The sequence below is a fragment of the Trichosurus vulpecula genome, chromosome 3, assembly GCF_011100635.1.
Source record: "Trichosurus vulpecula isolate mTriVul1 chromosome 3, mTriVul1.pri, whole genome shotgun sequence".
NCBI classification, from domain to species: domain Eukaryota; kingdom Metazoa; phylum Chordata; class Mammalia; order Diprotodontia; family Phalangeridae; genus Trichosurus; species Trichosurus vulpecula.
In genome coordinates, this window is record NC_050575.1 from 362,340,640 (window position 1) to 362,352,660 (window position 12,021).

Consider the following 12,021-nt stretch of genomic DNA (forward strand, 5'->3'; position numbering starts at 1 on the left):
CTCTACAAAAGGGTTGGCCTAGGTGGTGTCTGAAGTCCCTTTTAGACCTATAATTCTGTGACTAGAGGATCTCCAAGGTCCCTTCCAGCTCAAATAATATATGCTTTAAATACAGACTCAGGAAGTTCCCTTCTCTCACTGATTTCAGGCAATCAAAGAGGATTGTAGATACCTGATGTAGCTCCTCTTTGAATGGAGGGCTGGGGTATAATCCACACTGCCAGCTCTGGGTTAGTGAGTCCCCTGTTCCTGACCCTTTTTTCCCCTGAGTCCTCAGGAACATCAAAAAGACTCATAAATTAGCTGCTGAGTTCAGACTAGATACCTCCTCCTCCCTCCAACGAGCAGCAACCTGATATGCCACCATCCCTCCCTTTCACCGTCCCCAAGGTCATATTCCTTGTAACTTCCTGTGTGAGCTGAAGGACTCTCACCGGATCACAGAATTCAGCACTAGAAAAGACTGTAGAGGTTATCTTGTTCAACTCTTTTATTCTACAGATGAGCAAATTGATCCTCAGAGAGAAGATATGATTTACTCAAAGAGCCAACCATCCTTAGGGAGTAACAAAGCTGAGATCCAAAACTTGATCCTCCCACTCACCCCAAAGAGACTTCTCTTTCAATGCCTCAGTGCCTCGCCACAGAATGTCAGAGCCAAGAGGAATATTGGAACATAGGTTAGCAGAATTGGAAGAGACCCTAAACTCTGCCTTACTTGGAGGAATGCCCTAAAAAAAAGATCCCTGACAATCGGTCTTCCAGTCAATCAATCAATTTCAGTTCTGTCTTTGTATAGAGAGTGGATAATTGGTGCTTATTGCATGATGATGAAGATGCTGATACTGCTGCTGATGACTATTCTCTTCTCTAGTCAAGTAAGTCAGCCAACTAGCATTAATTAAATACCTACCAAGGCACCGTGCTACACACTGGAGATACAAAGAAAGGCCAAAAGAAAAGGTTAAATATCCCAATGTACTAATTTTGAACCTTCATCATGCTCCTGATCCTCCTTGGGATATATTAATTCCTTCCCACAATGAAGTGTCCAAAGCTGGACACAATTCTTTCTTCCCGCTTTCCTTACTGTCTCCTTGGTATACAATGCAACAAATGCTTTATTTCTTACCTGAGACCAGGGCCCAGGACTCCATTCTGGGGGACAGGCATGGTTATTGCAGACTTGGATCTGGGATGGGGTGCTCACTGGGCATCGAGAATGTACTACAATCTCTTCCTTTTGGAAACTTCTTTTTTGGACACACTGAATAAGCCGGCTTTGCTGGCCTCCCCCACAAGACTTGCTGCAGGAACTCCATTCTCCTGGGGCCCAACTTTCAGAGGAAAAAGGCATTTGGGTATTATGAAATGGAATCTATGAGAAGCCTAACAAAACTCCCTTAACATGAAAACTTAATTCAACAAATATGAAGGACCAAAAAAGAAAGTGATCCAGGAATGTAGCAACAGCAAACATGAACAAAGTGTTACAATGACACCCAACAAATGTTGCAAGGTCCAGCGGAAGACCTCTAAAAGATTGAGTGGATCCTCTATAGCAGGAATTCTTAACTTGCTGTTGGTGAACTTTTTATGAAGATATACCTCTGTTATGTATACATGTATATAATATCTTGTCTAATAGAATGTGAATTCCTTGACAACAGGGATTGTCTTGTTTTTATCTTTGTATGTCAAGGCCTAGAAGAGTGTCTGACCTGTTAAGCAACGTAAATGATTAATAAGTCCTTGCTGGTTGACTGATTGGCTCCAGGGACTCCCCCATGACATTCATAAGCCCAGAAAAAGGAAGAAAGAAGGCCCAGAAAAAGGAAGAAAGAGGCTACATTAGCAAGGTCTGAAGAACACTTGAAGGACAAGGGAGCAGGGCATGGGGGGACCTGGATTCAAATTCCATCTCTGTCACTTAGGTATGTGTGTAACCTTGGACAAGTCACTTAGGCAGGGCTGCGTCTTTTCAGTATTCCAGATGAATCTCAGAGCTGGAGGGATTGCAGAGGTCATCTTGTACTAACCAGGTATACTCTCAAATATGTAAAGACCCTGGAGGAGGTCTGGCTGATGTGCTCTCACAGTGCATGCTGTTCTCAAAGTAAACAACTTCTATCACCCTAAGATAAAGAGCCTCCACTTAGGTCCTCCTCTGTTGCCTTGCCATGATTCAGATGTGACCTTGGCTTTCAAAAGCTGTGTCAGTGGATCCTCACTTTCCTCATCTGTAAGATAAGAGGGTTGGACTAGATGACCTTTAAGGTCACTTCCAGCTCAAAATCCATGAGCCTGTGGTTCAAAGGTCAATTTACAGTCACAGATGAACTGTGGGATCAAGACTCAAAAGGGAAGAAGGTGAGGACATCGCCAAGGTGATGGATTGGGAGAACAATGAATATTGACGAGACTATAAGTCATGGAGAAAATGAAAAATGGGTTTAGGAGGCATACAACAGAGGGAGAGATGGGAGGGAAAGTTTAGTCAGACTGGGAAATTTCAGACTTTAAGATGTAAAGGTGTCACAATTATGAATGATGGTGAGACTAAGGTGTGGCCACTCCCGTGTATGACTGAGATAGAGAAATGAGCTCATCAAGGTTCAGACCAGATGCTCTGAAAGTCTCTTTAAGCTCTAGATCCTCCAGTAGAAAAAAAAATTGGGATGGGGGCAGCATTTAAAATCATTCCTTCATTGAAAATCTCAATGAATGGTGCAAATGAAATTGATATATTAAAAATAAAGAGAGGTTTCCATATCTTTCCATTCCAAAGGCAACAGAAAAGATAGATTTCCTTTGTGTCTCTCTGTAGTTACTTAGAATAAGTAAAAAGGAAAAGTCATCTTCAGGGTTCTTGGCTTTCCAAAAGGGCTTCCTCCTCCCTTATATATGCAGGTATGATGTACAAGTACGCGATAAATATATACACATACATTCCTGGAGAATATCTAAAAATAAGTATAATAACAGCATCTACCTCCCAGAGTAGTTGTGAAGACAAAATGAGATAATGTCTGTAAAATGCTTTGCAAACTTCAAAACACCATATAAATGCTATCTATTTACTTAACTTCCCTTGCTTTAATCCTTTGATCATCAAGTAACTCTTTGATGCATAATTTGTGTTCCCACCTGGTAGGAAAGGAAGATCCTTTTCAAAGATTCAGCTGGGTTTTTCTTGCAATTGAATCAACAGAATCATCTTTTGATATAAATTGGCCACATATGAGTTTTGGTTTAATTCAGTTCAACTTGGGTGCTGTTGCACTAGGTGCAACAGAGATGGCAAAGCCACAATCCCTGCCCTCAAGGTTCATACATTCTGTGGCTGACTGGTTGAGGTTGTGGTGGTACAATATACCATGTATACAAATAAATCGGTGCTGGGTAATTTGAGGAGAGAGAAGGAAGAGGAGAGGACAGGACAGGGATGGGAGAGGAGAGGAAGAGGAGAGGTGAGAGAGAGAGGAGAGAGAGTGGGAGAGGAGGGTGGGGGGGCAGGTGAGTTGAAGAAAGATTAGGATGGAAAGGGTGCTACACCTAGAGTCAGAAGACTCGGGTTCGAATTTCAGCTTTACCACTGACTCAATGTGTGATCTTAGATAAGTCACTTCAGTTTCTTCCCCTATAAAATTCAGGGTTTGGACTTGCCGCTCTTTAAAAAAACAAAACAAAACAACAAAAACCCAACCTTATGAAGTCACCCAGCTATAGGAATTTTTAAATGCCAGTACTCTACAGACCATGAAACCCAAACTGCCAATTACACAGTAGTAGGATACTCAGACTCTCCAGAAACAGACAAGGCCTAGAGGTGGTTCTTGGCTCAAGGGATAGGACCACATGCCTCTTTCAGCAGTTTTTCTGAATTGCCCTTAGCCACACTATTGCTGGAGAACTCGCTGAGATTAACCTTTCTGACCAAGCAGAGCCCTTTTCTATGTGACTTTCTCAGCCAATTGTATTTTGACCAAGATTCTTATAAGGCAGTGCTATGTCTTTCAGTGCTCCAAATGAATCTTGGAGCTGGAGGAGCTGTGAAAGTCTGTTCAGCCTAACCCAAACCTGAGCAGAAAATCCCTCACATATGCAAGTAGCTTATAAGATGTTGGGTTGAAATTGGTATTCTCATGGTGCATGGCGCTCTTTCCGAAGCTAACCATTATTATCACATTCTGAGGAAGAATGTCTGTCCAAGTCCTTATGGTATGGAGGTGACCCTGGGCTCTCCAAAGACATATTAGTGTATAATGAATTCTGGATTGCCCTAACACGCTGGAAGTGCTTCAGAGTACCAGCCTGGCAACTAGCCAAGTGACATCTGAGGACTAGCCTAGCTAAGCTGACAAAGAGTTATCACCAGAGGATTGGCTTCCAGGGGATAAAATATTTTCGCCATGGCGACTCATGAAACCATTTGCCAAGTCACCAAGGGGCTGCAGTCTACACCACTGGTGGGATAAGGGAGTATCCACACTGATGAAACATGGATCCAGCTGTGTCCTGAGCTGGCTTGTATAGGCTTGGAGAGCTGATGGCTAAATATTCAGTATGAGCATTTATACCTCGGGAATCAAAAGACACTACAAACCAAGGCTTAATTCATTGTTTGTTCATTGTCTAGATATTCTAGACATAAGAAAGAGATGGAAAAATGTTAATAATGAGGGTCATGTGTACATTTTCTTCCTTCCTTCCTTCTTTCTGTTCTTTCTTTCCATAGCTAGTTGGTAAACACTCCCTGCATGGGTCTTTAAAATTTTAAAGAATCCAAAGGCACTTCATTTATTTGCATCTTGAACATTTAGCAATTCCATATTCCCAGCTTTCTTATCTCATCTCAGTTCTCCCCTGGGCACAGAAGAGAAAATAGGTTGGAGAGGTTTAGGGGAAAGGAGTGACGGGTTTTAAAGGAGAACTGGCCTCAGATTCCTTTGCTGATACATTCTAACTTTGTGGCCACAAAGCTACTTCTTTTCTCTGAGCTTTAGTTTCCTAATTTTTAAGATGGAAGACAACAATAATTCGTTTTGCCACCCACCTCACAGGGTCTGAGGCAGCTGGTGGCACAGTGGATAGAGTGCTAGGCCTGGAATCAGGAAGACCAGAGTTCAAACATGGCCTCAGAATATTTACTAGTTGTGTGACTCTGGGCATATCATTTAGTCTCTGTCTGCCTCAGTTTCCTCAACTGTAAACTAGGGTAACACCTACTTCTTGGGGTTAGTGTGAGGATCAGGTGAGATAATATTTGTAAAATGCTTAGCACAGTGCCTGGCACACAGCAGGTACATAATTTCATTCCCTTCCAAGACCAGCACTTTTTCTACTCCACTATAGTCTTTTTGGACCAGACCTGTGATATCATTACTATTGGGAGTTTCCTTTGAGGAACTTCCTCTTCCCAAGTAGACCGTCACCTTCTCCACCATCTCCAACTCATAATCTGAAAGAGGTTCCTAGGGGTCCTGAAAGGTTGAATGTTTTGCCTAGAGAAATGTAGCCAGTGTGTAGATGAGATAAAACTTGAATCCAAGTCTTCCTGAGATTGAAGGCAGCTCTCTAGTCACTACTACATTCAGTCTCTCACTATATCTATATATATATTACATTATCTATACACACTACATTATATAGAATGTCCCAAAAGTCTTAGAGTAGGTGCGAGTTGTAAAGGTTTAAACTCCCATTAATGGCTGCCTTCTCAGTTTCCAGTTCTTTGCTACCAAAAAGGAATTTCTATATTGAACATAAGGCTCATTTTTCCTTTATCTTTTATCTCTTTAAGGCATAAACTCTTACCCAAGAATTTTAAAAGAGGAGGCCCTTTAATGCATTGGGTAGAACCTCCATGCAAAATTCATGGAAGGACCTTGATGAGAATCACCAAGTATGAGAATGCATGGATGAGTTGGGATCCACACTGTAAGAAGGAGGAAGTACATTGATGAGATCACAGATTCATTGAGCTATTGAAATATTTTTGCAAAATATCCATGATTGGAGCAACCCAGGGTATGTCTATCCAGAAAATAAAATAAAAAGATAATTCAAAATTGAAAAATTATTTTCGTGGCCATATACCAGTTACTTCCAAAGAAGTTAAAGTTCATTGTTTGGGGGTAGAGTAATTTATTTGTAAGCACCAATGCTATTTGTGGTTCTGAATGACATACTAATTTATTTCTTTGGCTTCCATCCTCTCGTTTGCAGAATTAGAATGCATCTAGCCCTAAAATCCTGGAGCTGTCTGTTTTATTTAAGAATATTTTCGTTCTTTTTCTATGAGTATGAGTTGAAGAGTACCTGATGCCACATTTTTGAGGCACTTTGCTTCAAAAACCTTTGTGAAAAATCACTTTCATCCCTGTCTAAAGAGAGCTCATAGAAATTAAGCTGGAAGATCCCTGAGAGCCTAGCATCTAAGGGAGAAGCATACGGAAGGAGCAATATTCTAAGTCTTCCTCTCTGCGCAAGTTAGGCTCATTTTTTCCTTAAAAGGTAAGGAAACAATCCTTAAGACTGAGATTGTTGACATCACCTCCTTATCATCTGAGTAAAAAGCAGCCATGAGGAGCACCATGGGTGCTATAAAGCTTGGCTGATGGATCACAATGGGCAATTTGAGCATTACTCAAATGAATCACCTTAATACCTGTCTTTGTTGAATAGTCTTTTTCTTTTAGGGCCAAGTAGATCTTTTTAGTTAATTGTTGAATAACTACGAGTGTCTTATTCTATTCTGGTATCAAATCTAAACTATCAAGGGCCTGATCTGAGTTGGGACCAGCCCAGAATAGGCCCTTAGAGATGATCTAGAGGAGGTTCTGAGGATGGAAGGGACTTGTCCAAGATCACACAGAAAATCATTGGCAAGCATGGGCTGGAATCCAGATCCTGACTCCAGATCAGTGTGCTTTCTCTTCTACCATGCAACAGTGACAGTTCTGGGTAACACTTACTATGCAGGACAGGAAAAGGCATTACACATTTGGGGTTCAGTCACAGGTTTGGTCTTTGTGCTACAGAAGGATGAATTCACTTGCTTCAGATGATCTTGTAAACAAATGGTTTTTACTATAATGTGACCTAAAGAAACAATGAGAGTTAAAAAAAGAAACATCAACAGTTGTCTAGCATGGGACATAGACCTGGAAGAGAACATTGGGATCATTTTGTCCTTATCCCTCATTTCACAGATGAGGAAACTGAGACACGGAGGCAGCTAGGTGGCTCAGGGCATGGACTCCTTCCTAGCCAGGAAGACTCTAGTTCAAATGAGTCCTCAGACAGTTACTAGCTGTGTCACCCTAGACGAATCACTTAACCTCTGATTACCTCACTTTTTTCAACTCTTAAATGGGGATAGTAACAGCACCTACAGGGCTGTTGTGAGGATCAAATGAGAAAATATTTATAAAGCTCTTAGCACAGTGCTAAGGCACCATAGCACATAGTAGGTGCTATATAAATGCTAATTTCCTTTCCCCTCCCCCCACAGAAAGGAGGACTGAATTTACCTGAGGTTTCACAGGTAGTCAATAGTTGCATCTTGCAGCCTTAAATTTATTATAGTGTTTTGGGGTTTTTTAATGCTCTGGCAGCATTTTTTAAAATTGGAAACTATGAACAAAATGTAATAGGGAAATACCTCCCATGGGGAAAACTGAAACTAATCTAAGACATTTTTCCTCCCAGAGAATATTTTCATATTTGTCATATTTGTCTAGTTTCAATTTTCAGTCTGCAGGCCTGATTTGAAGACTGGTCAAAATATCCCACTGGGGGAAGGTAATGAAATAAAGCAAATATGTTGTGAAATAGATGACTTTGCTGGGGAAAATGGGTTGCCAATCTCTTGAGGTACTAAATGGTCTTCTGAAAATAGAGGCCAACAGTGTAGGAAAACTGCCAATCTTGACTCATGTTATGCTCAATTTGACAGAAATGTTCCTCAAATCTAAATCCTATTGATTTCATAGAATCTTAGAGCAGTAATGGGCCCTGAGGATCATTTAAACCAGGGCTGTTCAAAATGTGGCCCGGACTTAAGCACCCGCCTACAAGCATAGAAATTTACATAAATGCTTTAGTAAATGAAGCGGAGCTACCGTAGAGCTCTCACTAAAATGGCAAATCAAAATATATTGTCTATTGTTTCAACAAAATCCTAAGGTTGGACAGCCCTGATTTAAACCAACATATGACTGAGTGGGAATCCTGTCTATACCATCCTCAACAAGAACTCATTCAGATTCTAGAGATGGGGAGCTCACTACCCCTCAATGGAGCCAGTTCCACTTTAATACAGCTCTAATTGTGAAAAAGAGCTTCCTTATATTAATCCAACGTCTGATTCTCTGCAACTTCTCCCCGCTATTTCCAGTTCTACCCTCTGGGGCCAAGCAAAACAACTATCATGGCTCATGCTCCTTCCCTTCTCCAGTCTTCATGCCCTCTGTCCATCCTTTTATGCATGGGTGTCAGTCCCTTACCCTCCTCTAAATTGGCTTCAGTTTAGCAAAGTCATTCTCAAAATATGGCACCCTGAATACAATAGCCCAACAGTGGTCTTTCCAAGGCAGCTAGCTATGCAATGACCTACCAGTGCTACATTCAAAGGCTTTCCATCTTTGTAAGACTTGACATAGTTTGTGCTCCAGTGTCAGTGCCTTTCAAGATCTCAGTCACCCTTACACCAAAAAGAGGCAACAGAGAAGGATCTGAAATTCCTGATATTTATATTGGCTTTCTATATCAATAGGGTTCCTATGAAAGCCCAGTCTTAACATTGGCTCATTTTTTTCTTGCCCAGATGAAGACTGCCAGAAGGATAGAGTTTTAAGAAGATCCAGAAGAAGAAGAATTAGGAAAGTTGTCTACCTCCACCACATGAGACTGAACAGTCCGACTGCACTGTCTTCCACGTGTAGATGTGTCCTCCTGGCACTGTCTGCATCATGGTCTTGCCTTTTGCCAGGGTATATTGCCATGATACCCCTGGATTTTTGCCTTGCATCAGAATCTGCACAGGGGTAGATAAAAGGAGAGGAATGGAGGACAAACATTAAATCTTGGTCTTCAATCTCCTTTGACATTTTAGAGGTGGCCATGCAGCCCTGGCAATTTCAAAGGCATTTTGTACTCTGGCTCACAGAGCGCAAATTCATGAGATTTAGGATTCCAAATGTGAGATTCAGATCTACTGTTTCCCAGTGGCTCTTTAAGACACACACGATCAAAATGTGACTTCAATCAAGATGACATTAAGAAGCATTACATGATATTCCCCCAAAGCTTCTCATCCTCATGTAACAATGATAATAATAATAATAATTAATAATAAAGAGAAGGCAGTATGATGTTATATGAAGGGTACTGTATTGAAAGTCAAGTGGTCAGGCTTTGATCTGGGCACTGCTTCTATCTTTTCATTTGGGGCAAATTCCTTCCTTCTCTGAGCTTCAGTTTCCTTTTCCATAACTTGAAGGGTTTGGTACTCTAACCCCAATAATTTACACTGTCATAGCACTCTAAGATTTACAAAGTCATCAGGGGAAAAGAATTCCAGATAGAAACTTAGGAGAGACTGGTTGTAGGTCGAGCTTTGCCACTAACTACTAGCAGTGAAACCTGCAGAAAGTGACTTCTCCTCTCCAAGCCTTGGTTTCTCCAGATGCAAGATGATGTGGTGAGTCTAGAATTGATGACCTTTAAGATCATTTCCAGCCCTTAATCCTGTGGCCCTATTTGAGGCAGCTGGCAGTATAGAACACAGAGCACTGGGCCTGGAGTCAGGAAGTCCTGGCCAGCTGTGTGACCCTGGACAAGTCACTTTATCTGTTTGCCTTAGCTTTCTTGCCTGTAAAATGAAGATAATTATAGCACCTACCTCACAGGGTCATTGTGAGGATCAAATGTGATATTATTTATTAAAAAGTGACAATGACTGGCACATAGTAGTATAGAAATGCTTAGTTCCCTCCCTCCCTTTATCTTATTATCCCATTTAATCCTTCCTATTGTACAGAGGAGTAAAACAAGGCTTAGAGGAAGAAAGAGAGTTGCCCAATGTCACATGAACATTGGATGGCAGAGATAAGTTTCTACTCTAGGGCTTTTGACTTTTGACTGATCCTTCCACCAGACTAGGAGAAGGTCATTTACACAGTATATAGAGTATGAGGTTGCAATATCTTTCCCATACTCTGCAAGCATTGCCTTGGGTCTTAGCAGAGACTGTTCCATTAGCAGGTCATAAATAAATATTTGCTTGCTACTTCAATCAGTCAATCAATCAACAAACATTTATGAAGTGCCTGTTAGGTGTCAGGCGCTGGTTAACGAGCTCAATAACTGCAACCTGGGTGCATGTGTCTGATTGGGAAGCTTCATAATTGTAAAGTATTAAACAATATATCTTTTCTAATAACTTATGTTCTAGAACCTAGGATGTGAGGGGTTGATGGGGAAAAATGATGGTAGGGGATAGAGCAATGAGCATCATCAGCAGTTGGTCCAGCTCAGAGACTGAAGTGAGAAAAGATGCAAAGATACAAGGCAAACCTACGCATCGCCTATATGAGGGTATCCTCAACATCTCTCCTTTTCCTCTTCTACTACTCCAACACTGCTCAGGTTCAAACCCTGAACAGAACCAGCTGTTCTCTCCTTTCAGGAGTTTTTGAAGGGTCAGGAAACTCTTTCAAGGACTGATCACCAGAGCTGAGGATGAATGTGTACTAGAGAGGTAAGGATGGTTTTGGTTACAAATAGAAATCATAGAATTCCCGAGTTGTTAGGGGCCCAAGAGGTCATCTCGTCCTCCTGCCTGGTGCATGAATTGCTTCTGTGACATTTCTGACAAGAGGTCTTGTCTAGTCTCTACCTGAACAACCCCAGCGATGGGAAATTACTAGCTCCTGAGGCAGCCCTTTCAGTTATTGCACAACTCTGATTCTTAAGGAGCTCTTGCTCATAATTGTGTCAAAATCACCTTTCTGCAACTCCCCTGAGGCATTAACTTATAGCTCTACCTTCTGGGGCCAAATAGAGCAAGTCCAATCCCATTTCCCCATAACAGTCCTTTAAATACTCAAATACCACAATTATGACCCCCCCACCCCTCCAAAAATCTTTCTCTTTTCCAGGCTATATACTTCTAGTTCCTTCAACTGACATTTGCATGGAATAGCATTAGTACCCTCAACCATGGGGCTACCCTCTTCTGGGTAATGGTCTAACTCATCAATGTCCTTCTGAAAACAGGGTGCCCAGACTTGAACACAGTGCCCCAGATGGGATCTAACCAGGCAAAGAAGATCAGGGCTATTATAGATTAATATAGTATTCCGAGCTGAAAAGGACCTCATTTAAATATAAGACCATACCAAAGGTATGTAAGTAGCTAGTAAGTAGCAGAGCTAGCATTAGAACCAAGGTCCTCTCCAAATTTTAGATTCTTCCCACCATTCTTAGATTCTTCTACGAAACTTCCTTCCTTTAGAAGTTTTGATCTTGACTAAGTCCTGCAGCATCTGTCCCCCATTAAAGAAGGTTGCGTGGTACCTGTCTCAGGAATATAGGTCTAGGATCGCCATTACTCTTTTGGCTATTATAAACATACCGTGAAGCTTCCTACCTCCATACCCTTCTTTATCTGTTGAAATCTTACCTGATCTCTGAACTCAATTCAAATGACTCTTCCTGGTGTCTCCCGACCTCATCAGTCTCACACATAATTCTTTGTTTATACCTTACTAATGGACTTTCATGGTGGTCAAAAGAAGAGATACAAGGACACTCTCAAGGTCTCTCTTAAGAACTGTGGAATTAATTGCATGACATGGGAGACACTGGCACAGGACCACCCAGCATGGCATCCCCTCATCAGAGAAGGTGCTGTGCTCTTTGAGCAAAGCAGAATTGAAATAGCTCAAAAGAAACACAAAATGTGCAGATATAGAGAATGCATCCTAAATGTTCACATAGATTATTTGTGCCTGA

At 41.4% G+C, this 12,021-nt stretch overlaps 1 protein-coding gene across 1 annotated transcript in view; it reads right to left on the minus strand.

Annotated features, from left to right (window-relative positions):
• Nucleotides 1-12,021, minus strand: part of ADAMTS18 (ADAM metallopeptidase with thrombospondin type 1 motif 18) — a 195,337-nt gene that overhangs the window by 10,536 nt on the left and 172,780 nt on the right. The window contains exons 17-19 of the mRNA XM_036750035.1: nt 8,899-9,040; nt 6,978-7,104; nt 1,133-1,337 (exon numbers count right to left, since the gene is read on the minus strand). Coding sequence (XP_036605930.1) covers nt 1,133-1,337; nt 6,978-7,104; nt 8,899-9,040 — 474 coding nt within the window. The remainder of the gene's footprint in view (nt 1-1,132; nt 1,338-6,977; nt 7,105-8,898; nt 9,041-12,021) is intronic.